Source organism: Onychostruthus taczanowskii, unplaced genomic scaffold (genome assembly GCF_017590055.1).
Source record: "Onychostruthus taczanowskii isolate IOZ18803 unplaced genomic scaffold, ASM1759005v1 scaffold8, whole genome shotgun sequence".
NCBI classification, from domain to species: Eukaryota; Metazoa; Chordata; class Aves; order Passeriformes; family Passeridae; genus Onychostruthus; species Onychostruthus taczanowskii.
Genome location: NW_024505892.1, coordinates 6,745,509 through 6,773,301, shown reverse-complemented (window position 1 = coordinate 6,773,301; position 27,793 = coordinate 6,745,509). Strand labels below are relative to the sequence as shown.

Here is a 27,793-nt window from a genome sequence, read left to right as displayed (position 1 = left end):
TTAAAATATGTATTTTTGGTCAAATGTATTTTGAAGTGAACTATAATTAGTTATTTCAGCCTGATTTCTGTTTTAATAGTGGAGTTGATGAACCTTGGCTAACTGTTGCATATAGGCATGTGACAAGCTTGAAATTTTCAAGAGATTTTTAAAAAAGATGATTAAAAAATCAGACATGCAAATAGTATTATTAGACAAATATGCTGCAACATTAAAAAGGAACACAAGCAGTAACTGCATTGCATTTAGTGAAAAGGTATCACAGCAGTAGGAATGATTTGTACTCCATGTCTTTGAGCAGTGATTTGTTTAAATTGAGTAAACATGTAATGCATTCATTCAGAAAAAGCAGCTGGATTTCAGAGACTTGCCAAACAGAGCACACAAAGCACAAAAAATGAAACTGGCCTGGGTTTTCCTATATCCAAGGCAAGACAACAGCACAAGGAACAACATTCCAGCAAACCTGTGAAGCGCCACGTGCAGTTGGTTGTGGGTCAGAAAGACCCAGTAGAGACAGCCAGCTGGAAATCTTCCCTTTCACTCACTCCTTGGAGGCAGATAACTCTGACAGATTATCCTTTCTAACTTTCACTCCCCGGAGAAGCCCAACCAGAAGCCAGATCAACTCAGAAAACATATGTTTTGTCCCTCCATATGCTTCATGGGTAGTTTATTTTTGTGTGTGTGTATATGGATCACAGATATGATAATTTCTCACAATGTGATAGATGAAGTACTTTAGAGGTTGTAACTCTACTTGCCTGGGCTTGTGAAGTGCCCTGATACTCTTGAAGATACATTGATACTTGAGCTTCTCTTCTCTTTCTTTTTCTCCTGTAAACAGTCATGAATTTTCATCAATTCAAAGGTGACTTTTTTTCACTCATCATTCCACCTCACAATCCTACTTTCCCAATATATGTGAATTGGCAACCTTCCCTATATGGATAATTTTCTTTAGGTTGCACTCAAAGTTACTGTTGTTGTACATAGCTAATAGTGAACTTACTCCTTATCCTTAAAAACTGGCATGAATATGTTTGGGCCTCATAAAACACAGGAGTGTAACTTGGAAAAAGTTTGCTTTAACCTCTGACCAAACTCAAGATTCATAAAGCCCAAATAGCCTGAAAGGAAGAACTGGCAGATCAAATCAAATGCCTAAGTAATTGTTTTTGAGAGCCTTGAGCTGAAGCATTCCAGGAATGTATTTTTCTCATAACAAGAAAGGCCATTACAAAAAAAAAAAAAGACAAAGTGCAAAAATGAAAACTAAGTGGATGATGGTGGGGAAGAAGACACTTGCCAAGCATATAGTTTTAGAGAAAATAGCTTTTGGTTATGTAGTTATTAAAAAAGAAAAGCTATTTCCTTGAGGAGGAAGAAAAAAAAGGAAAAAGATGGCAAAGAATTTGCTATTAAAACACATTCTTTGATAAGGAAAAGTTTGAGGAGCAATCTGGGACATCAGGCTTTTTTGACTCTGAGGAGATCTAAGATTTCATATGCTTGCATTGAAGTAGTAAGTATGTGCAGGCAGAGATTTTGTTGAAGACTCTGCCAGTGTTTTCTGCAGGCTTCTGTTTTGAGAAGAATTGAAGTTAATTCAGCAACACTTAGAAAAAAATAGCAGCCACCCTGCTCTGTGTTCAAAGTCGTGCAGTCCCATGGCTGCTTCAGCAAGGCTCAGTATGAGCTGCTCCAGGATCAGTTTCACCCTCTTGATCCCTCTCTGCACTGATCTGGAGCTTTTGCAGCCCTTCAGTAAGTCAGTTCAGGAAACTGATCTGACTGAAAAAGATTTTGACTCCAATTGGATTTTTTTTTTTTGCTGGGGAGAGGGGAGTTGTGGATTTTTTTTGTTTGGGTTTTGTTGATTTGTTAATGTTTTTTCTTGTTTTGTGGTTTTGTTTTTGTTTTATTTTAATTTGTCTGCTTGGTCTTTAGTTTTTTGGGTTTTTTTCAGGTGTGTCTTTTCCCCGGCTTGATTCATGTCTAAGTTACCCATATAAATAATGCCAGCAGGTGGCAAAAGATTGGGATGTTAGAAGCAGGGAAGGGAGAAACACTATAACCACGTGATATAAAAGTGGGGATTATGGTAGCGTGTCTCCTTGTAGACCTATGTAAACTTCAATTTTGTTTTAGTTATTGGGCCCTGATCATATACTAGCTGTTCTATCTGCAAGTACGTTTCCATGCTTATGTTTTTCCCAGTGTATATATAATTAAGTGCACACAGCTTTATGTGCCTAAAAATAAAAATGGACAAAAATAGACACAGCATTTCAATGCAGTTTCCTGTGTGTTTACTGCTGTAATGTCAGTATTTTCATCAACACCATTTTCTATAAATGTATGTCTGTAAACATTTCAGACAAATAGGGATTAACACTGAATTGAACTTCTCCTGACTTTCATTGCTGCAGATTCTGCTCTTGTTTGTTTGTTTTTGAATTGTACCTGGTCTCTTGTCCCCTTTGATATCCCTTTCCTGTCAACTGTATTCTGCAGCCTCAGTGGACCAATGTTTGGGACAGTCAAAGCTCTGTCATTGAAAGATAAGCAGTAAAGATAACAGAAGTTTTCAAAAGTTGAGGCTGCATTAATACAGAATAAATATTTGCACAGATAAAGAGATTTAGCTGGTTGAACAAGATGATCTGAAACACACCTTTGTGGCAGTGTGAATAGTAGGTGTGGGAGCAGGACAGAAATGCAGCTCAGATTCTTTTGTTCTTCACCTTTTCAACCTGATCTGCTATCAAATCTTTTACGGTTATGAGCTGAAGGAGTCTTTTTATGACCTGCAATTATTAGCAAATTTTGAAAGGCTTTCAAAGTCCTCAGTTTTTGTTTAAATGTTAAACAATATTGATGTTGTTTCTGAAATACATTCAGTCATTTTCAGTGCTTAGTATCTTTTTTACTTGTCATTCCCTTCAGAATTTAATGCTTTTTTTCAGTATTTTCCAACTTCTCTTAAAATTTCTGCTGTAATATATCACACGCCAACAGCTGTAGTTTGGTCTTACTGCCCACACTGAAGCAGATGAGTTGTGTGACAGGAGTTCCTAAACCCAAGGTGGAAACTTAGGTTTTTCACCTGTTATGCTTTGGTATGCTCTGATTTCTAAGCTTTAGGAATTAGCAGAATTTCTTGCTGAAAAATGCTTTCCTGTAGGTGGTGACCATAAGTGTGAGTAAAAAGAAATTAATATAGTGTGTATAGATAGATATAATAATTAACCAGTTTTTGCCCACGTGCTGCTGATTTTCTTTCTTTCTAAAGCCGATGAACTTTCTTTCTTTGAAAAGATGCTTAAAGAATAAGGAATTTTTTTGATTAACATTTGATGCACCTTGCTGCTTTGTGCACATTGATTTGCTAAATTACTGTAAGAAGGCCCCCTGTTTTATTCTATTTATTTGCCTGTGAAATGTCATGCATTCCACTAGAGTTGTGTCAGTAAATAAGCTTGCAAACAAGTCGCTTCTGCATGGTAATCCTATGCTCAGAATAGATATGTGTTATGTATTAAATTTTTGAAAGAATGGTGCACACAGGGCATTCTAAACATGAAAATGCAAGAGGTGGGATGGGGGCTCTGTTTCCTTATTTCATTTGATGATTTCTGTTTGAAGAAAGCTTCATTTCTTTGCTAAGATAGTAGAGAAATAGAATTGACTGGGGAGATTAAATAACATTTGGGTACTCCAAGACTCCAGAAAGCAGTGTATATATTGCCCAGCATTTGTTTTGTCAATCTAATTGGGATATCAGAGCAATAGGGTTTTTTGCATAATGGGGCTGTGTTTAACAGCTTCCTGAGCTGGGAACCACTGTGGCTCCCAGAAGCCCAATACGATTTTCCTTGTCTTATTGATGTCCGGTTTAGCTGGACACTCGTACAGTGCAGCGTATAGAGCTTTTTGCTGGAACATCTGTTAAACCATATGTCTTGGCACCTGGTTCAGATGGCGATAACTGCGGCACTAATGAGTCCATCCATCATTGCTGAGCTCTGCATTAACATAGCATTGGATTAGGGGAAAGCGGCTTGTTCTGGCTTTGCAGTCAGATGTGCTTTGCCACGCTCCGCGGTGATACCATTTGCCTTGGCGAATCTGAAATTCAAAGGGGTACCGGCTGCATGCATTTAAAGGTTTAATATGCACCTTGTAATCCTGGGCAGATTTGCCATCTGAGCGGTGGCGAGCGGGCCAATCTGTCAGCAATAGCTGTGGGTGCTGGCTAACCGCCCTCCACTCGGGCTGCCAAGGCTGGCGCCGCAGCCCCGCGCTCGCCCGTGGAGAGACTCGTCAGCGTTAATACGGTCTGATGCGGCCCTTCTCTCTGCCAGAGGAAAGTGTCTTTCCTCGTGGAATAACAGATAATTAAAGCAATTGCCTGAGAGTAATAATTGAAAAAGTGAAATTAAACAGCATTATGGAAAATAAAATGCAAATTGCTGTAAAAACAATGGAGTCGGGCTGACCTCCCAGCGGTACCAACTGTTACTGGAGGATGAGTGAGCGTCTGTTCGGGCTCAAACAACTGGCTGCGTCCCACTCCTTTTGTAGAGAAAACTGCCATAATCCCCAATGCTCTGTTCACCAGCATCTTGGGTTTTGCTGCTGATTGCCACAGAATGGGATGTGATATTTAGCATTCATTTTTCTTGCTAGGTACTGCATATATGTCCTCTTTAACAAGTCTTTGGACCAGGCACATGCAGATGGTATCCTGTGATGATGCCTTGTGTAAGACCAACATAGTATTCCAGGAATTTAGATTAGAAAGGCTGTATAAGAATTCGTGCCTCTGGCAAAGAGTTGAGGGACAAAACGTTGACTGTTTTGTTTTGCTTTCTGGAAGGGCTATTTCCTCTCAAAGGAGAGAAGTTATGCAACAGAAGTCCTTTCCTCCTGCTGTTCCCAGGTGAAGACTTGGATTAGTATTCAGCAGGAGGGTTGGAGTGTGGGCCTTGAGTCTTTGGGGTAAACCATTTAGCTAACCTAACAGTGAATGCTGGGAGGCTTGCTTTTGATCTCAGAAAAAATGCATTTCTAATAGGAGAGTCATGCCCAATTTAACTTTGCTTTCTATGAGTTTTCTAATGTAACTTTTGCTGTTTGACATACCATTGCATTTTGATACAGTTAATTAACTGGTTAAGATACCCTTTCTTTAGTTTGATGATAAAACATTTGCTGTTAGAGTGCCCTTGTCTATTCACCATGTTCAGTACACTGGAAGAATGTTTTTTGTTGGTTTGCACAAATTTTATGATCCCTGAAAGCTAAGGAGCATACTCTGAATGTTAGAAAAACTTTGTTATTTTGCTTCTTTATTCAGTGCTGCCTAGAGAGTTCAGAGAGGATGCCTTGCTAGCATCCGCAGGGTTCAGCCATGGAACTGTGATGGAGCATTTTGATCCCTTCTTTGGTTTTGGTCAGCTGTCAAGTTTGATGCTTTTTGGTTTTGAACTGTAATAAGTCAGTCAGCCCTGCTTGCCCTAAGGAGGAGTGGGAGCTGTGATGCTGTGTGGAGGCTGCAGGAAGAGAGAAGGCCTATGGCTCTGGTTTTGCTCTTCTCCCTGGGTGGCAGTGGGTGAGCCTCTGGGGAGACAGAAGATTTTTTGGATTATCAGCATCATCCTGCCTAAAGCAAGTGCTAATCTGCTCAGCAAACTGGGCTGTTTGTGGCAAACCTTCTTTCCTCGGCCAGTAAAATCCTGCTCAAGTCTACATCATCTTACCTTTATCTTGATTACTGACCGTGGTTAAGCAGGATATAAGTTCTTTTTTTCTCTCCTGTGCTTGAGGCTTGCACAGAAACTTCAGTTTCCTCATTTGTTTCATAATGGTTGCTTTTACTTACAGAAAATATGTTTTTGAAAGGAAGACACAGTGTAGAGAGGCATAGAGGACTCTTTTGAAGTTACTTGTCTATTCCACCTTCACTTTCACATCATCATCTTTATGGCCTGTGATAGACATTCTGGTTTCCCAAACCTTTTTTTCAAAGTTGTAAAAAAAGCTGCCTTGAAGTGATCTATTAGGCTCCTTGTAAATTACTTGACTTGTAGTTTATTCTGTATCACACACTCCTGATTCAGCCATAGTTATACAGAATATTCAACCCATGAAAATTACAGTATTCATAACTTGTTTGTTTCACAAAGGTTTTTTTCTCCCTCTGTTTTCTTCCCCCTCTATTCACCTTTGATGCTATCTATGTCATTTAACCCTGAATGAACCATTCTCCCTCTCTCCTGCCTCAATTTATCAGCTTCATGGATTAATATGGCAGTTTCCCCTAGATGCCTGGTCATCCTAGGTTTCAACAACATGAAATACTGTAATCCTCCTGGTCTTAATTTAATTCTGCCCAAGTTAGCTAAGTCCTCTGGTTTGCATAGCTACCAGTCATTTAGTTTACACAGCAGCCTTTGGAGTTGTCCTCCCTGTAGGTTTTCCCTGGGGTCCTGTGGTGGCTGGAGAAGCTGGTGCTGGGGGCTGTGCTGCTGATTGTGGCCTCGATGGTGGCTCCTTCCCCTCCTGCCATTTTGTACTTTATGGTAGAATGGCTCCTGTGGAAGTTTGGTCCTTCTGTGTGGTCCTGGTAGTCACTCCTCAGTCAGCCAGTGGCTGAAGCACCCATGTAAATGAGACACCTGAAATAAAAGTGATGTATACAAAAATATACAAATTCCTTGGCAATTCTGTCTTGGGACTCTTGTCTGTTGCCTGCATCCAGGTTGTCTTCTCCTCAGTGGTGTGATGTCTGGTAGGTAGCTTAATACCCCAGGCCCTAGTTTTCTCAAATAGCTGCAGGACTTCATGAATTACAGAAGAATAAGAGCAGCTGGTAGGCTTGGATGCTTTTAGAAAAGGATAAAATGGTCTGCTGAGAAATTTTTGAGGCGCTGTCTTGTGGTGTGTTAGCCCTCAGTGTGGGTTTTTGTGCAACTTTTTTTCTTCTTTGTCTTCTAACTAAGCAGATTTTTTTTATTTTGTGCTGCAGGATAAATACTGTAGTTCACTATACACTGCTCGAGGTGACATTGAGCAGTCACCTTAAATCACCGTGTCTGGAATCCATACATTTGTGAATTATGTGTTTTTGGTTGCTTGTTGTTATTTTTTTCATCAAGAACACTGCATTCCAGAACGAAAGCTCTCTGAAAAGCTCCATTAAAAAAAAACAAAACAAAAAAAAACACAACCTTTTTTTTTTTTTTAAATGTTCAACATGTGTTCTATTAGGCTCAAACTGAGAGGCTTTAAAATGCTCAGATAAAGTGAGTGTGGTTTTATTTGTGTGGTGGCATGGCCAGGGACACAGTACTATGAATTTTGCTAGTTTGCCTCGGGTGGCTCTTATTATAATAAAATAAATTAGAAGTGCTACCTTTAAAGGGCCAGATGGCTCTCAGTTAAATTATTTCATCAGAGCCCTTGATTTCTTCAGTAGGAGGGTCAGTGCAGCATTATAGAAATTTGAGCTACTTCAAAGGGGGCACGTTTGAGTAACAGCAGTGCATGATACCAAGACATTTTAAGTAATGGATTTTTCTGTACTGCAGTGCAGCATGCAGGATACAGCTTGGCTTGTCACATTTGTTCATGATCTTCAGTGTATGTTTGCATGGGAAAAGTTGTGCAGGTTTTCTTGCTTATAAATGAATACATAGTTCTTTGGAGAGTAGAATCTTATTCTGGTTTTCTATGCATGTAGGAGACCAGAAAGTTAGAGCAAGTCCTACTAATTTCCTACTTAAAAAAAAATATTTAATGCTTCCCCTTAATAATGAATCAAACAAAAGAAATTGTTAGTTCACCTGCTTTTATTCTAAGAAGATAGGACTATTTTAGCATATTAATTAAGCTATATTTCTAATTCATTATCTGCTTGAAAAAAAATGATTTCTTAGTCTAAATTTTGTACTTATAAATAAAATTGGAAAAATAATACCACTTTGTTCAGTAATTAAATCCATTGTGGGGAAAAAAATAATATTTTATTTCTAATTTCCCACATAAATATATGTCATGCTTCATTATGTTCCTAGTATGTTAATAAATTTCAAAATGCCAAGAATCTATTGAGACATTTGCGTAAAAGAAGAAAATATAACAATAATAATAATAATAATAATAATAATAATAATAGTATGGAAATGGTTTTAGATTTTTCTCCATTTGGAAATTGTATCTTAAATGCTCTAAAAGAATATGTATGCCTATGGAAAAGTGGCAGACAGGTGCATATAAAATAAAATTTAGACACTATAGTTATTTGTGTCTTTTACTTCACTTTTTCCTTGTTTTATTTTTTATTTTTTGAAAACATGATCTGGCAGAGATTGTGCATTATTGCTGACATTCAAGCTGTCCACAGTCAAGCCTCTATCTTTTCTTCCCCCATCAAAAAGAGACATTTCTCCCTTTACATAATGAGTAAACCCAGGAATGTTTCGGAACATGTTGTTTACAAATGCCCCTTTGCTCAAGGCAGCAGAGGTCTAATGCCCTGGGCTGATGGGGGTATCTTTCCAGCCCTTGTGCTGCTGGTGAAGTTCTGATTGCAGCTTTGGGGACTGGGTTGCTCAGACAAACTGTGGACTTGTGCCCCGCTCACCACACATAACTTGCCCTCTCCTCTGCTGCCAGTGGCCATGCAGTGAATCTGATCACAAGCTGATGCGTTTGGTGATGATAATAAATGGGGAGGGAGAGAGTTTTCAGGAAGATTTTTCATATTCCAGGTTGTTTTTTGTGCGTGAGCACAGGAGGGAAGGTGAGGAGGGAGCGAGTGCAGGGCAGCTGATAGGGCACTGCTGCCAGAGTAACGCGGGTGTCACTGCAGCCAAAGCGTTGACATCGCCTGATCTCCGGAGGCATCCCGGCATCCAGCCGAGAGCCCGAGAAGGCAACCAGAGTTGACTGTAATTATTAGCAGTAGAGTAGGCTTATTTTAAGGTGTTTACAGTAAGAAAAGGATGGGGATGTGTAAGGTTGAACTGTCTAGGCTTATAAAAATCACTGGTGTGAAAAAAAGGGCTCTAGAAAATTTAGAGGGACCATCGCTGCAGACAGGTGTCTCATTGCTATTTAACCAAAAAAAGTAAATCTCACCACTTTCCAACCTGAAAAGTTAAGGGAGAAAGGCTGATGAGTTTTTAATTTGTATAAGATATGCACTTAAATTCTACCAATTAAATAAGACTTTGGAGCTTAGATCCTTTTGGTTCCACTCAGGTTCTAAAAGATCCATTAAAATTGCATTCCGTATTTACTAAATGCTTGACTTCTTTCATAAGGCAAAAGAGAGATATTTAAGACTAATTGTTAATTTACCTAAGATTGTTTTTAAGCTGCATAGACTTTGCTGTTGACTTTATTTTAAATATAGATTATCTAATTGCATTGCCTGAAAAAAGTTTAGTGAAATCGTGCTCCTATCAAATTAAAAATAACCTTGAAGTCAGAGTGATTTATTTAAGATTGTAATTTTAAATGCCTGGAATGCCAGAATTAAGGAGGATTTTTTTTCACAGGCTAATATTTCTTTTAATCAAGAGAGAGAGTGGTTCTTTGTGAAGCCCAGAGTTATTTTCACAAAAGAGAACTGCCTGGTGGTGACCTCTCTTAAATGAGCAATTCAGGGTTATCAAATCAGACAGCAAGAGACTGGAGGAACCAAGGATTGCACAGGGTACAGCCATTACCCATTAGTATAACTCCACATTAATTTTAAATTGAATTTTTAAAACTTAATTGAGCAGCATTTTCAAGATCTGTTCAGTGTGAGCAGGACATAAATTGAAACAGTATGTACCAGGAACCCTTAATAAGCAGAGAGCACTGCTGCCTTTCTTTCCTCTCCTTTAAAATCAGTAGTAATGTTCTGACATTAAAAAGAAGAATTTAATTAAGAGATTGTGACAGTGCATCTGAACTCTGACTGGCTAATGGGTTACCAGTGTAAGGAATATGCACTGAAATGAATGCAGGGTTTTTTCTTTAACATTCATTTTTACATGAAAACTCTCTTATGTTTGAACTTTTCATCATTTTAATGATGGAGAAATATTCTAATGGATAACCTACACATGGAGAAGGACTTTGCAAATCTAGTTGTGCAGTTGTTTCCCAAGAAATGAATTCCAATACAGAGAAATTAGAGCAACTGCTCCAACCCTTGCAAGATAATATGGTAGGAATTCACTGATATAAATAAAACAAGAAAATCTGAGGTGTTGTTCTAGAGCTGTAAATCTTGTCAAAATTTATTTTAATTAATTTCTCTGAAAGTAAATTAATATTTCATTTTAAGTAGGAGCCAAATTCACTTTGTTTCTCAACTTGAAACATATAGATGAGCTTAAGTAAGCAAGTTCTGATCTTCAGAGTATAAATTATTTTATATAATGTAGCTTGGATGTGCTTCTCTGCTGCAGACTAAGCATTTGGCATTCCAGTTTAAAACACTGGACTTATTGAAATGGAGTCCTTCATTTTAGAGATCTCCCTAATATGTATTTTTCCCTCACAGCAGAACAAGAATGATTGCATTACATGATTTTCTCATCAAGTCTGCTATCATATAAGATTTAAAGATACACCTTTGGTTTATTATTGGCTGCTTGGTATTTTTGGCAATCATATGGCAAGTTTGTGTTTAGGGGGGAGTTTGACTTCCATCTGCTGGGTGGCTATGATGTGACAAGACTATTAGGGCATAGGACAAGCCTGAGAGGAAGAAAGAACTATGAATTTTGTTTATTTTGGTTATTTCAAGGCACTAGATGCAAGGTTTATATTAAACAAACAAACAAATTAAAAGCAAATTAAATTTCTGACAGTCTAAGCCTTTGGTTGATACTGGGGAGGGGAACAGGGCTGAGGGGGGGAGGAGGGTGGGGAGTGCAAGACTTGAAAATACTAATTTCAAATTTAGTATTTTCTATCAAAAGAAGCTAACTAGCTGGAGGGGAAGGTGCACCTCCCACAAAATATTTTTGCTGTTGTTTAAGCATCACTGAAATAAAGCCTTTAACATCATCCCTCATTTTTTTGATATTGAAATTTAATAATTTCATTGATTCTTGAAGTTTAATAAGGCTTTTCATGTGTAGGAGTATTTGCAGGCATCAGAAAACTTCCTTAATTTTTTTTAATCGGAGTCAGATACCCGCAGAGCTGAGAATGGAGCCTGTCTGTCACAGGGTAACTTGGTGGCACTAGTGTTGGTCCAAGTGTCCTAGAGCCCAACATCCATTACTTTTGCCCAGGGAACACCCTCTCAGAGACCACCCCTGTGATAACCAGGCTTGTGGTCCTTATGAGATGATGACAGTTTAGGAAGGAGCAATAAGAGTACCTTTTGGAAGTGTCTCATGTGCCTTTTAGTTCTGGAAATCTGTTTTAGCTCTTGGTATCTTGTGGGTTTTTTGGCCCAGCCCTGCAGACAGAGCTCACACCTGAGGAAATGGCAGAGGGTGGCTGGGTGAGGGAAACCAGATGGTTTCTTCCTGCAGTGAGAAAATCACACCAATAAACCCATAGCTGGTAAAGATAATGGACTTTGTACTGGAATGTGAGTGACTGAAATCTGCCTGCTTGGCATAAATAGAATTAATCTGTTTAAACATGTTAATAGTTAGAGTGAATGCTTGTTTCAGTAGTGATAGACCCCTGGTTAATCTGCCTCAAAACTGTTTAAAGGGACTAGCCCGTGCTAGGACGACAAAGGGTAGATGTAAAATGTTATGAAGTACTCCTGCCTGTGACAGGAGGCTGGCTGATATACACATGCAGCATTAAATCATCTCTTTTTTATGCCCTTTGTGTTTTGCCACAGGCTTTCAGGTTATTAAATTCTGTGGCTCGGCAGTAGAGCTTTCGGTGTTAGAAAGCTTGGAGTATAAAACCTCAATGAAGTTTCTCGTTCCAGGGGTTGATTAGAGCTAAAAACATTCACAGAGGTCACACTTTGCTATGTGTTGAGCAGAATGAGTGGTTACAAGCAAATTCTGCCTTCTTTCCAGGGAGTGAGCAATGCTGAGTGCTCAGAAACTGTATCCTGGTGAGGAAATAACATGCAGTTGATCCATGGGAGAGAGCAATGACATTGTTTGCTCTCTTTGTGCATGTTTCTGGCTGTTTTTAAATGCTGACTTTTGGTGGAGGGTCTGCTTTTCAATTGAAATCAAAATTGAGCATTTAATATGAATGGTAATAAGGAAAAAAGATCCCACAAGAGCTCAAACTGTTTCTGTCTTACTGACCTGTCACCTGGACCTGCAGCTCCAGACAGATTAAATTTTTCAGTGATTTGTGGTAGCTATGCCTTTTTTTAAGAACTCTCTAAGCTTCTTCCTTTAAATTAGATCTGTGTGATTCCTCTTTTAGTGCCTTCCTGCCCTCCACTTTTTATTTCAGCTAGCTTTAGATGGATAGGTGGTACTTAGTATAACAAAGCTCAAATTTTAGAAGGTATTGAACTTGGACAGATAAAAGGTAGCATTAAAAAGGAAACATTGGTTCGTTGGTGAAAAAAGAGCTGTTGCAGACCTTTGAAATCCCTCAATGCCGGGTTTGTTTAAATATATCTTACAATACACCCAGTGTATGTGTTGTAAATCTCCTTAAAGTTGAATGAATTTTCTTAGGAGTACAACTGCTACTGCTGGGCTGTCCTAGGATGATTCCAGCTCTAAGGCAGTTGCAGTTCAGTATGTCATGGTTGTGGTTTTGTGCCAGTGAAAAATCCTGATGGTACTTTTCACTGCTAACTTGATTTTGAAATGATATTGAGTGCTGTTTGTTTCTTGATGGGACCTCAGTACTGAGCTCTTCTACCATAGAAATACATGGTAGCATGGTCTGAGTGCATTTCGGTTGAGGTTTTGGTTTTTGTGTCTTCTTTGTATGATGATAATGATAAATGTCTTTTATATCTTTTGAGTTAACTCTGCCTTGGTTACTCTTATTTTCAGAGAAGAAATGGGGAAGATATTCCAGTTGCTCAGACTAAAAATATCAATCACAGAAGATTTGCAGCTACCTTTAAGTTGCAAGAGGTGACAAAAACCGACCAGGATTTATATCGCTGTGTAACTCAGTCAGAGAGAGGTTCTGGAGTCTCAAACTTTGCTCAACTTATTGTTCGAGGTAAAGTTTTATTTATTTTCCTTTTATCCAGTTAAATGCTTTTAATACCAGTGTTTTCTGCTTGCACTTTTTATTTAGCCTACGTATGCCTTGATCTAAAATGATCACACAAATGTAGCCCTGTGAAACTCACATAAGATGAAAGACTGGCTTGCAAAGCTTCTTAAAATTGCTTTCCATGGAATGCACCTGTGTGAAACCTTGATCCCACAGTGTATGGAATGTCCCTGCATGCTTTTCTGGGAATGCTATTTGTTGAACTTAAGGTGCAAATCAGCTTCCACCTATACCTAGTTACCATTCCCTTTTAAAAATCTGTTGCCTTGAGCACACTGGTAGTCGAGCAAATAATACATTGGTCTGTTACCTGGGAGACAGGTAGACTAAAAGAGTTGTAAACTTTCACCTACCCAAGGACTACTGGGAGCACTGTGGAGATGTTCTGTGATGATTTCCAATACAGAAGTAAATGGAAAGAAAAGAAAACTTGCTTTCCCCCCTTGAAATACATTTTTTGTTGAAATTAATTCAAAGCCTACTGGTGTGCAATCATAGCTTGTTTGTGGTGTGATCAAGTTGGAGTTTTTTTATTTTTTGCATTTTTTGCTCTGGATACATGTAATCTTGATTTGCAGAGGATGTGATTGAACATAGAAGTTCAGTTTTCACTTCCAAAATTGTGTGCTCTGTGGCCTGGAATAAGCTATTGAACCGCTTCTTACCTAATTATGTTACCTCCAAAACTTCCTGTTTCATTCTTAGCTGTGATGAGGTTTACAGTTTTTTAACTGGGAAAAAAGAAGAGGTACAAAATCTGTGTTTTTTGGGGCTGCTGCCTGGTGGAGGGGCTGTTTTGGCCTGGTGGAGGGGCTGTTTTGGCCAGGTAGGTGCAGTGGTCCAACACCTTTGGGCTCCTGCTCGGTTCCTTGGTGGAGCATCGGGATGTTTGCTCAGTTTGGCACCTTGTAGTCAGACACTGCATCGGGAATGGGGACAGGGCAAGCAAGTTTGTCCTCAGCTTGTAGAAATTAAAGCTGTGTAGGAAATGCCCTGACCTATTTTTTGTCTGCTATTTGCTGGCAGAGGTATTTTCCCTGGGAGGCCGGTTGATTGAGGTCAACCAGGTTTTATGGCTGCTATAAAACATCAATAAAAATGGGCCTTGCTGACTATACAAAGATTTAGACAACGTGTTAAGAGTTTCTTTTTATTCTGTTAGATGCACCTTTTTTCTAGGAAACTGCAAATGGTATTCATCCTAATAAATTGAAATAAGTCCTGTTGAGGCATGAAAACAGACTATTGTTGTTAGAAAGGCAGGGCAAATCAATGTACTTACCCAATAAATTAAGTTTTCTACTTTTTTCTAGTATGAAACCACAATAAAATTGTGTTAAGAATACTATTTGTCTCAAAAAAAAAAAACCAAACCCCAACCCCAAGAATATAAAATTTTATAATACCATCTTTTAAAATGCATCATATTGTCCTGCTGAAAAACTTAGGTAATTTCATAGATAACACCAGATTTATGGTTCAAATAATAAATTTATATATATATATATATATATATATATATATCAGCCGTAGAAGTTTTTGTATTTTAAGGTTAATTTTACTTTTTGTGTGCTTTTTATTGGAAGTCCAAGAATCTTAATATTTTTTTCCTTTTTAAAATATACATACACACATATTTATAATTTGTCTCAAAAAAAAAAAACCAAACCCCAACCCCAAGAATATAAAATTTTATAATACCATCTTTTAAAATGCATCATATTGTCCTGCTGAAAAACTTAGGTAATTTCATAGATAACACCAGATTTATGGTTCAAATAATAAATTTAAAAAATGCCCTAAAAGATAAACCTTCCAAAACCATTTTCATCTATTTGACATCATGGTAGAGAACAAAGATTTATGTTTTATAGTTGGATTTATTGCTTGCTGATGTATTTGAAAAGCAATATACAGTAATATATTTTCTTGTTTGTCTGGATAACTGCTAAATAAATCTTGTTAGCCAAAAAAGCATACCCATACCTTTAGGGATCAGCTACCCTGGTGTTAAAACTGTGCTGAAAATTAACCATAATGACAGGTCCTATATCTCAGTGGCACTTTAAAGCTGACATCCTGCTACATGGATACAAAAGATGATAATTTTAGAGGAAATTTTTGGGCCACTGATATGAATTGCCTTTAATAAGAGCTGGCATAGTATTGCCCGTTGTCAAAGATGACCCAGGGGAAAGAGTTTATTAGTGCGTTTCCTTCTAAACTAGAAGTGACAGGGCATGCTTGGGGCCCTTTTGTTGCTGTTTGTAACAAATGAAAATTTCACTGCAGAATTCTCATACTGAAGAGTATTGATCTGTGTGTTCTCACAGCCAGAGGAGGGGAAAAAAACGATGAAACACAATTTACTTTGTCATGGCTTTAGTATTGCTTCCAGATAATTCTGAGTAACGATAGGGTCTTTGGTTTGTAGAAGCCAAACTTTATTGACAACACTGTTTATTAGAGAGCAAGGGATGAGGAACAGGAGTTGTTGCACAGTAACTCAAAACCTTGGTGTTTGCATTCATGGCCAAGATATGGATATATCTTTGGATATATCCCATGTCTATACAGAAGTGTGATACCATAATACAGGTCTAGAGGCATCTGCTATTTTCCTGATGAGCAAACTATGAGTTAGTCTTGATTAGTAATGAAAGTTTCCAGTTCTATAATGTACATTATGTTGAAACATCTTTATTTCATTTTGAGCTTTAGCAGAAGAATTACTTTTAGTGGAGTTCTAAACTCTATTACAAATGTAGTTACCTGGGAGGGATGGTATACATTTCAAGACCTTGAAAGGGATAACTCAATTACTCTGATTAGTTTTTTGAAGAAAAATTGAACTAGGATAGGATTTGTAATTAAATTATGAAATTTTACCAAAAGTAGTTCCAGTCAATGATTTAATGGCTCACCTTTGTATAGAGCTGGTCTTCAGCTCCCATCTCAGTGGCTGCACTGTATTGATTTTTTTTTTTTTTTACATGGTTTCTATGGCACTGCTATTATTCTTGGATACGTGTAGAAGGAGTTTTCCCTTTCCCCTTCCTTTTACAGGAAGTTTGGTGTTGTCATTACTGTTGACCTACCCTCCTGAATATGTCCATCAGATTAATTGTCTATTTATATTTTCCCTGGTAAATTGGCAATTTCTGGGGAGGGAATTTCTTGAAGTCTTCAGGGTTGTCTGCACTGGAACTTGAGGGAGATGCTGTGAGGAAGGAACAGTATTTGTAGTATTTGTGATAGATAAGAATGAGCAAGAAGCTGATGGTTTCTCTCTTTTTTACTTGTTTCTTACTTGTTTTTGAGAGCAAGTAAATCTCGAAGTCTCTGCTGCTTAGTGTGCAATTGTAGACTCCTACAATTGTGCCCAAAAGAAGTGTCCAAAGAGATCACCTGTGCCCCGGCTCATGTGTGTATTTGGTATATACAACTGTGTAGCCTTTCCAAGTTACAGTATCAAATGTTCTGATCTTCAGTCAGTAGAGAACTTTGCCTCCATAATCAGTTCTTGTACTGCTTCATTTTCTGTGCTCTTAAAAATGTACTGGAATCTTTCTCTGAAGTTGTCAGTATTTTCTAGAGAAGTTGCCTTGTGCATCAAGAAACGAGGTAGTGTCCAACACAGCAGCTGTGATCAACTTCTTAGTTGACATGGCATGTTAAAAGTGGCTGTGAGACAGGAATGAAGCTGATGTTACATTCTCATGTGTTTAGCAAAGTAGCTGCACATTGCTGGAAAAATAATTGTACAAAACTTGATATTATGCTATTACATGCTGCAAAATCAGCAGGAAATATAGTGCATTTTATCTTATGTAGTGGATTTTGCACATATGATTTGGAAGAAAATGTTTGTTGGAATTAAAGATAAGGTCAAAAAACAAAGGATAAAAACCTTGAAATGTATGAATCAAATGTCGCATTTGTTAATAGTAATAATAATGTGGAGAGTTCTGATTCTACTGATAAGTTTATAATTTTTATTTGAGCTGTGAATTACAGCAATTTTTATGGTTTTACTACATGATTTTTTTATTTATTTTTTTTTAACATTTCTCATCCAACCAAAACATCTCTTCTGTGCTGGGTTCAAAGCAAGGGGAGGTCTCTGCCCTGAATTATAGCTTCAATATGGAATTGTCTTTATGCCCCTGTTAAATCCAAGCTAGTAACAGCAGGCAAAGGCAGTTTTCCTGTATTGGAGTTTTCGTCTTCTGAATGTTCTTCCAAAAATCCTAAGTTCTGATGAACTGACCTGTTTCTAGGCATATGACCTGTTTGTATGAGTTTGTGGATATAATTATTTCTTGTGTTTGATTTGACATTGCAAGCAGACTCTCTTCTAAGTCATCAGTTTCAAGTTTTGGTGGGATTTGTGATTATGTTTGACTCTTCTTTGTTAGCCTTATTGGGCTGAGTTTGCCATTGGAAGCAGTTCCTGTTATGCAAGCCTGGCAGTGATTTTTCTACCTTTCTTGTCTGAATCTCTTTAGGGATTTTATATAGGAAAACTAGTAATTTGGCTGGTTCCTGGTGATGCTAGAACACTGTGAAGATGGAGTTTGCCCCTGGCAAGAATTCTCATGGAAGCATTATTCTTTTTCTCCTAGAAGAAAGCTTTGAAATATTTCCATTTGAGAAAGCTGTGTACTGAAATGCACTTTCCAAATTTCACTGGTGCTTGTTTTGTCTGGAAAAATAAGTGAAATTTCTAAGCTTGCTTCAGATGTGTGTATTCAATTTTGTGACTTGGTTTATTTGTTCAGTATAATAACAGACTTAAAATATGCCAAAGAGAGCACTAGGTGGCAGGTAAAAAGTAAATACATCAGGTAGCCTGAATTTATATTCCCTGCTTGCAAATGGACTAGAGTATTTTTATATCAATTTTACAAAATGCCCCATATTTCTGCCCTCCTTTATTAAGTTCTCTGATAAATAGGACGTTTGTAAAAAAAATAAATTTTCCCCTCTAGTGATATTATCCACCATTATAAATATTAGACAGTTCAGATTATTAGAGATGCTTTATAATGTGTTCAGAAGTTCAGTCTCCAAGAGTCAGTGGCGTTGGACTGTATCTTTGAAAAGTCTGGCAGAGGACCATTGGTGTGTGTTTTTCTGAACTCACTGAATTTCAGTCCAGAGAGGAAATTGAGGAGAGAGATTTTGCAGTCCAAGTTATTGGAATCTGTGGGCTTTTCATCACTACCTTGGCTAGGTTTCCTTTTGAATCATCAGCAGACTTCAGTAGAGGTATGCAAATATTTTATTTGTGTCAGAAGCCCCCTGTGGCTGTTGTGCTTGGTTCACAAGTGCAATTCCTGGAGTATTGATATTAATACTGGTACTCTTCTGGACACTCAGCTCATCTTCAAAATGACTTTATACTCTTAAGTTTCCTCATTAGTTGTAGCCTAGTTCTCTCATGGCTGTATCCCTGCAAGAAGAGCAGATGATAATGTTATAATTACTTTGGAGTAGTTAGGAAAGAAGGAAATTATTTTGTAAAGTTTTTCTAAACCTTGCTAATAAAACACAAATTATATTTTGAGTGTATATTTAGGTATAAGCATTTATGAGAGAGTCAAGGATCCAATTAACTTGATCTTTTGGTGGTAGTCTCTGGTTTTAATTTCTCTACTGTATTAAGATCTTATCCTCTTTAAGTAGGTTTAACATGTGAATCTTCCTGTTTTTCAATCCTCTGTTCCTTACATCAGGTAAAGAGAGGCTTTCACCCTGAAGTCAAATCCTTCCTCCTTTACATAAAAAGAATGAAATGCCTCAGAAAGTCATTATGTTCATAATGAATAAATTAAATCAGATAGGAGTCGCAGTTTCGTCATTCATCTACATATCAGAAAGAATAGCAGCTTCACTTTCTGCTCAGGCAACTCTTCTGTGGAAGTAACTCTGCTCAGCTCCTTTGCTCAGGCAATATTTATCTCTGGTTTATATAATTAATAGGTGCATTGCTCATTTTCTTCAGGAAGTGCAGGAAAGCTGCTTTTGCTGGAGAAGCAGAAGAAAATAGTTTTGACAGGGTTTTTCAAAGAAGCCAGAGAGACTGATTCACGCAAGGTAACATAAATGCCAGGTATTTGGCACAGGCTTCATTCCATCTTTCTGTGTTGAGCAATCTTGGCTGCACAGATTTACATTTAAAATGAAAATCCCAGGATGGCTGAGATTGAAAGGCACCTCTGGAGGTCATCTGGACCAAACTTGCCCTGCTCAAGCAGAATCACCTAGTGCCCAGGATCATGTCCAGATGACTTCAGAAAGTCTCCAAGGATGAATATTCTGCAGCCTCCTTGGGCAACCTGTGTATGTTCTCCAGCACCCTCACATTAAGAAAAAGTGTTTCCTGCTCTTCAGAGGGACCTTCCTGTATTTCTCTTGGTGCCCAGGGCCTCCTGTTCTGTCACTGGGCACCACTGAAAAGAGCCTGGCTCTGCCTTCTTTGCACCTTCCCTTCAGGTGTTTATACACATTGGCAATATCCCCCTGAGCTATTTCATCTCCAGCTGACTCTTGAAATTTTTCTTATGTGAGCTGGTGCTTTATTGTAGTTCTGATATGTTCTTCAGGAAGACCTGAAACATTTAAGGTAGAGCACATGTTTTGCTTTTATTTCACAAGACATGAATTTTGTACTGCTTGATATAGGCTAAAGTAATATTCTCATTAGGCAAAAACTAGCAATTTCACTGTTGATACACATCTTCTTAATATGTTCAGTGTTGATACACATCTTCTTAATGTGTTGTCTGAACTTAAAGGTGACTGGTCTGGATCAGAGCAAAAACCCAAGTCCTGTAGCTCTGTGTCCTGCCCCAATAGCCAGTGATTGGACAGAGTATCAGAGAAAAGTAGATGTAGAAGCATCCTTTGCTGACTTGGAATTTTTCCCAGGGGTCTGTGGTTCAGATGTCATCTAAGTGAAGGGCAATACCATCTTAGCCTGGACATAAGTGTTGTGCCTTAGTTTCTCACTCATAAGCATGCAGGAACCAGAACAGATTAATGATTAACTAATTTACTTGGTGCAAGGGCCATTTTCTATTTATAGTTTTCATTGCCTGGTGTATGTTTTTCCCTGACATCCATGATGGATGTTGATGCTTTGTGGCACTTTGATTCACGAGTCCAAGCAGCACGAGTTCCTCTTGTATTTTCTGCTAGGCTTCATACTGCCTGCATGAGAGCACATGGGATAGCTTCTGTGGAAGCTCTTCTGTCTTCTGCTCGCTTCTCAGTGGAAAGAAGCATGATGAAAATATTCTTTTCACAGATTTTGGGTGGAAATCAGAACAAAAGAAAAAAGAGGAGGAGGAGGAGGAAGGCTAGGAATGCTGACAATTAGCTGGATTGACGTTTGCATGGCTATTTCTGCTCTTTTCTGAGGGCTGCTTTTCTATATGTCAATATAGTTGCATTTCTAGGCATCTGATCACATCTAGAACTACATATAGCTTTTCTTCTGTCATTCTAATTAGTAGGTGTGACATTTTATTTTGTGTGTCATTTGGTGTCACACTACTTTGTGTCCAGGAATGAACATGTAGCAGGCCTGACTGGTTTTCTGATGGCCCTCTTTGACCATGTTACATAAGTGTTCAAGCAGGAATGTGCTTTCAAAGCAAATCTCCAGAAAAGGGCCCTTCCCTGCTTGCCAGGCAGCAGACTGCTACTTGTTCTTGTCAGCTCTTGTGGAGACCTTGCTATGGCTTGGCAGCAAAATAAATACAGCTGCAGGGTCAATGAAAATCAGTGGGAGCCTGTAAAAGGTGGTGGCCTGGGATGATCTTGACCGAATGGCGCACAGTTGCAGAGTTAGCTCTGTGCTGTCAGGCTTGTGCTGGCTTTAGGTAAGATTCCTCACAGGTTTCCTGCCACTGTGGCAGACCAGGTATTATCAGCCCCCTTACAGGCAGCATAAACTGGGTATGACCTGCACTGCCTAATGCAGCAACGCCAGGACACGATGCAGCTTCACTCATCCCGATTCAAAATGGTGCTGCAGGTGATACCAGAGATGTGGCATCAGTGATTGCATGAGTGAGATCTCACTGTTTAGGTGCTCTCCTACCCCTCTGCCATTTTCTCCTGTGCCTCCTTACTGTGAAATTACTTAAGTGAATCCAAACATCAAATAAAGCATTTGGGAAATTAAAATGTAATCACTTTGAATAGTGGGATTCTTGCTGGTCTACAGGCTTGATGGAAGTCGGTGCAAAGGAAAAAAAGAGGCAAGGGAAAGGCTTTTGGCAGGTGTCACTTCAGGGAGGAAATAAGGGGATTCTTTGTTTCTTATATATGTGCTTTATCCAAGTACAGTGACATGAAGATCATTTGCAGTAAAGTGATTTTTCTCATCTTAATTAGAAATGTCTTCAGACTGCCCCACCACATCACTGCTGTATTTCACTTGGATAATTTCCCTTCCAGTATCTGGTCTGTCTCTACATTTATTTAAATCAAATATTTCATTTAAATACTGCAGCTCAGGATGGTCTTTCTCAGTTTAAATGCCATTGACATTACCATGGAGGTTAAAATATTTACTTAAGTATAGACAAAGTTCCCTTACTTGCCATCATTTTCCAGTTTTGGGGAGGGGAAAACCCCTCTAGGTTTGACATCTCTGTATTGTGCAGAGTTGTTAAAAAGGGTGCCGATGAGTAGATGCATGGTAATGATGAAAAGGAGCGCATTTGGAATTCAACATAGATGGCAGAAAATGCAGGATGTCAGAGAAGCCATATATTAAAGGGAATTTGAATTGGAAACTGAATCCCAACCTGCCACTGGGGGCATTTTGATCATTTTGATTTATTAAACTTTTATAACAGCATTCAGACGAAGCTGAATTAAAACGCTTAGTCTTGGGTGGTTTATGGTACACAAGTCATCATGCTAGTGAATTCTCGCCATGATCAATGTAGAGTTAATTTAAGTTGCTTTTTTAATGCAGGTGCACCTGTGTGCTTTAGTATGCATTTAAAAATCCAACAGTGTTCTAATGCTGAATCACTTAACAAAAATACAAAATGAAGCCACACCGACATTTATTTTCAGCTGCATTTGGGTGAATCTTGCTATTAAATTGTAGTTGAACTGCAGGAAAACAAACTGCATATATGTTCCTATACCAATTTTATATATTGGTAAATGTACACACATTATAAAATAGCCAGCAATGAAAATATAACTATTTCCTTGAAAACAGGTCATACTGCTAAAATCATAGGTGCTTGCATTGCACCATTCTGACCATCTCTCATCCTCAGCAGCTGTACGTAGACACAGTGAGCACAGTCTCTTCAATAAAAAGAAATCAATTACTATTAGAGTGGCACTGCAGGTTAAAGGCATTACAGGTTCACACTCAGTTTTGCAGCAAGGAGATGATACTTCGCTGCAAATGGGGAATGATGCAAAAGATGGATGAGACAGAGTTCAAGGAGCAGTACTGTGAGGGTCTGGTGCTATCATTCCAAGCTGTCTCAGAGACATGATGGATGATTCAGTGGCAAGAAGCAATAATACCTGATGATGAGAGATTTGTCTCCAGATCTTAAGCTCACTGCATGCTGTCTACCTGTTGGTGTTCTAGTGGCATAATGATTCCTGATGTGTTATGAAGAGCTAAACTATTGTACTTAAGCAGCTAATTTGGAATGTTGAATTTAGTAACCTAGATTCTTTGCCAGCTTCTAGGAAAGCAAGCAGCATATCAAACACTCCTGCACATGGTGAATTTAATTACCTCTTATTTATGTGTGGTACCTGTTGACAGGATCTTGTAAGCTGTGCTAATACGATAGGTAATTTGTTACCTCCAGAAATCATTTTCTATGTGCCCTCTGATCATTATCATGAAACATGATAAATGATCTAGCCCATGAGGTGTAAATGAAAATGAAATGGATAATTTGATTCTATGTCTAAATTGTCGCTGGAAAAGTTGTTGCAATTATAATGGAATTTATCTCATAAAAATATGCTTTGCAATGTGCCAGTGACCTTTCATCATCTTGGCTGGGGAGTTATTTGAAGATAATTTTAAAGAGATTACAAAAAGTTTGCACAGAGTAGTTTGGATAGAAGTTTTTTTCCTTTCCTAAAGAGTTTTAAATATTTGTCTGTTTAATAATTCATATTTCAGGATGTTTCTACAGTGTTGACTGCTGGAGTATTTCAGAATTATATAGAAAGTGGTGAGAAATATATCTGCCTCTCCTGAAGAAGAGGGAAGCTTAGCTACTTGCAGAAAGATAGATTTCTTCCTGCTGAGATGCAGTGTTGAATTTGGATGTGCCGGTTTACTAGAGAGCTTGTCAGTGAGATTGATATGGAGCTGCTAACAGGCATGTCTTGGAGAACATTTAAGGAGTGTTACAAGAAAAATGAATGTGTTTCTCTCCCCTGTTCCTCAGGTATGTTCACAGTGCTAATGGCAGAGTCTGTGTCCTACCTCCTCCATGAGGAAGGATGACACTGTTGCATTAGGACTGATATTTGAATTTTCATCTCTTCCCTAATTTTTTGGTGGTTTTTATTTTATTTCTTTTTACACTTCTTTGTTTCCAGGACCTCATGTAGTTATTTTTTGTCCATTTTCTTAGCCTTTTGGCAAGTCTTTCACTGCCAAACACTTTGAGTGCACCATCCCAGTTGATGTCTGTATGTGATAACAAGTGAAATTTTTCACTTTTCTGAATTCTTTACTATTAAACAAATGAGAAAATTTCTGTTGATGGATTTGGGAACTAAACAGAGACAAAACTCAGTGAACAGTGTTAGGAAAAAGTGAGAGCATCTTTTTAGGAATTAAAAGTTGCTTAGATTTTACTTAAATTAGAAACCTTACAGACTAATAAGAATGATAGTAGGGGTGGTAGGGAAAAGCCTCTCAACAGTCAAGTTAATGTTACATTTTTCCTTCAAGAAAGGAGGATGTAAGTACAAAATATCACAAAATGATAGGATTTTCGAGGTTGGAAGAGACCTTTAAGACCACCAAGTCAACCATCAACTCACCACTACCACTGTAACCCCCAAACCGTCACCCAGTGCCAGATCCAGACACCTTTTAAACACCTCCATGGATTGTGACTCCACCTCCTTCCCAGGCCACCTGTTCTAATGCCTGACCATCTGAACAGTGAAAAAACTTTTTTCTGCTATCTAATATGAATCTCCCCTATCTCACCTTAAGGTTATTTCCTCTGGTTCTCTAACTGCAGGCACAGCAGGAGAGATCAGTCCCCACCTCACTGCAAACTCCTTTCAGGGAGTTGTAGAGAGTGATGAGGTCTCCTGTGAGCTCCCTCTTCTCCAGACTAAACAAACCCAGCTCCGTCAGCTGATCCTTATAAGACATGTTTTCTTGACCTTTCATGAGCCAGGTTGCCCTTCTCTGAACACACTCCCTAATCAATGTGGTCTGAAAGGTGTAGACATTGCATAGTGTTAGTTCAAGGCTTATAAAGCAGAGATAATTTTCAATGAGTTCTAATTTTATTAATAATGATTGTCCTAACTTTGTGTGAATTGGTTTATTTGAATAAATAAATGCCAGGAAAAATACTTTGCTCAATTTAGAGTTCTTGTCTGGAATTTTCCATAAATAAATGGATTATAAGGTAAATGAATTTGAACTTTACTTGAATGTACCAAGGATTTTATAGTTTGTGGAATCTAGATTAATCTTTTATTAAATTTCTTCAATATTTATATTAGCTTTTTGCTCCTTGTGCCTATCTGGTCATAGATCCTGTAAGCCATATGGAACTTTACCTGTTTGTGGACACAAGGTAGAATACTACAAAGCATCAGTGCCATATGTGTTTTAGTAAAGCTATTTAATGTTAATAAACCAGCTTACTCATTTCCTGAGAAAATCAAGAATAGTATATTGTATTGTTTACCTGATCTATTTCACAATCCAATCAGGATTAAGTCTAAAAATTTTTTTTTTCTGATTTACTTTTTTACTTGAAGTAGCAGTTCTGAGTTTGTGTGAAAGTCTCAGCTTTATTCTTATATTGACATTCTCATGGTAATGTAAGTTGTGTTTTTTAACAACTGGAGATATAAAGGCTACTGCTTTTGAAGGGAGATAGGGATAAACTGGATGTTTCTCTTAGGCTTAAAAATTGAGATTGAAGCCTCATGACTTTTAATGCTTGCTTTGAACTTTACTCTGACTTTGAATTGTGTTGACAGCAGTTGGAAATGTCTTGACTAATGATTTATTCTTCAACTTTCTGCTTCTCTTGGACTGATGACTTGCATGTCCCAGAAAAACAAGATACATTTAGTGTGATCAAGCTTGTGATCTATGGGCTGCATCACCAGCCACAGCAATATTTTCCCCTTCCTTTTTATTGGAGATAGAAAGGAGCAGCTGTTTGGCAGTGTATGAAGCACAGCTTCATTTTAGCAGCTGGATACTTTCAGTTGCAGGGTAGTTTCTTGTTTTCCTTTGTTCTTTTAATATTTGATACTGAGGCACACTTTGAATGTATGCAGCATGGTACTAGGCCACATTAGTGTGCTGAAGAGAAGACATCTGCAAGTTCTCACAAATATAGCATGCTGCAGTCCTCACTTTTGCCAATGCCCTCTCTGGTTTGGGTTTTTTTCCCTCTATTTTGCACCTCTGGACTTTCTGCAATGTGATTTAAGTCTGCCATCTTCTGTGCCCTGCGTGTTGGTTGCTACTTCTATCAGTGGAGCAGAGAAAATGCTGTCAGGTAGAATGTGCCAATAAATGACAATGAGGTAATCGAAAGGTGATAAAACAGTCTGTTTTACTAGAAAGAATAACTCCTTTTCCAAAGGGTTTTTTAAAGCTAATATAATTGGACACTTCAAGAAAAAAATTGTACTGTGTCTGTATTCTGGCTGGCTGCAGACATGTTTAAGATATATTTTGAGTTTAGGCTTACAGACTTCTCTTCTTGTCTTTGTGTTATGTGGGAAGCTGCCTCCACCTTTTAATTTTCACTTTTTGTTGCTCAAGTTCTTTATCTTCAGCTGTCTCCTAATGCCATTTTAGGAATCTGTTTGACCTTCTTCTTGCATTTTTCTTTCAACATGGCTGCCTAAAGAAATATTTAATTAGTTTTATTTTTCCTGGGAACTCCTCCAATATCTACTTGACCTCTAACTAGGTATGTGGACTATGCAACACAAAGAACTGTGCCCTAGTGACACTTCTTTCCCCTCCAAATTACTGTCATTATCAGTGACATTTTCACAATTAGAAACACAATGATCCTCATTTTTTTTGCTTTCAATTGTTCCAGGAACAGCTTTAACCTCTTCTTTGAATAATATTATAACAGGTTAAAGAACTGATAGAGGGAACACAGGCTGGCTTTTCATTCAGGCCAAATCAAGTGATGGTTTCACGAAGTTGACCAAGCAACTTTCTGGAGTTGCAGACAGATAAGAGTGCTCTAATTAATGTTCTGTTTTGTCCAGATTTTGCTTCCCTTTACCAAAACAAACCCTAAAGCAGGGATTTAGTGGTGTGTCAGTTCTTCCAGGCTGGAACAAAGAATTTTTTAGAAACGTGTCATGAACAGAGGACAGCATTCTTGCTCTGAAATGGAATGTTTTTTACAGGTGCTATTGCTTATGTTATAAAAAATAGAGGGGACAAGCAGGGGAATGTGTGTGCCAAACAGAACATGCAAACAGTCACCTTATTAAGGAGACTATCCCCTAAGACATTTGCATCATTAGGACTTCTGATAATTAAGATGAACTATATTTCAGTAAGAAGACAGCCTTCTGGCCAACTGACTAAGCAGATGCCAAGTGGAAGCAAATGATACTAAGTTGAGCTCTCAGGCAATTAACAAAAATTAATGGACCAGGTACCTACAGTCTGTTTCCTGGGGGTGTCAGTTCAGTGTCCTTGCCCTTCCTGCTCTTCCAGCTCAGATGACTTTCAGGGGTTTAGCACCTGAGGTTTCCTTGTTGAAATTTGCTGGGATTTATCACCTGCATAGAAGAATGCACAGTATTCCTGTGGTGAATTAAAAATTTCTCAAGATTCTGGAATTTTAATTAATTGAGTGGGAATAATTGAAGCAATTCTTCAATGACAAGAATCCTGTTTTGACTCATAGCAAAATGTTACAGAGGAAGCCTTCCCGAGTAAAGAGCTGAAACCTGTCACTCACCATTTGGTCTGGTTTCAACCTCGTTTCTAAAAAATATATCTCCATATTGCCATAATTTATTGAAGCTTCCTAGTCTGTGAAGGAATGTCTTGCATGCCCTGTTTTTGACTGATTCTGTGCCTCATGACCAGATTCATACACCAATTATTTATTTGTTTATTTGTTGGACCCTTCCTTAAAGATATATATGTTGGTATGGGCAATGTCTGTTTATGTGCAACAGCATCTGATGTTACAGCAGAGGCAACAAAACGCATGGTCCTACCTCTCTTTTCTCTCTCCTATTTCCCGTGACTTGCTATTTCCTCTACCTCAGAAGCATGCTT

General features: G+C 38.2%; 1 protein-coding gene across 8 annotated transcripts in view; it reads left to right on the top strand.

Moving 5' to 3' along the window:
* The window catches only part of PTPRK (protein tyrosine phosphatase receptor type K), a 380,562-nt gene that overhangs the window by 174,745 nt on the left and 178,024 nt on the right, over positions 1 to 27,793 (top strand). For all 8 annotated transcript variants that reach the window (XM_041423851.1, XM_041423846.1, XM_041423844.1 and 5 more), the window contains exon 6: positions 13,014 to 13,188. In XM_041423851.1, the coding sequence (XP_041279785.1) occupies positions 13,014 to 13,188 (175 nt within the window). The remainder of the gene's footprint in view (positions 1 to 13,013; positions 13,189 to 27,793) is intronic.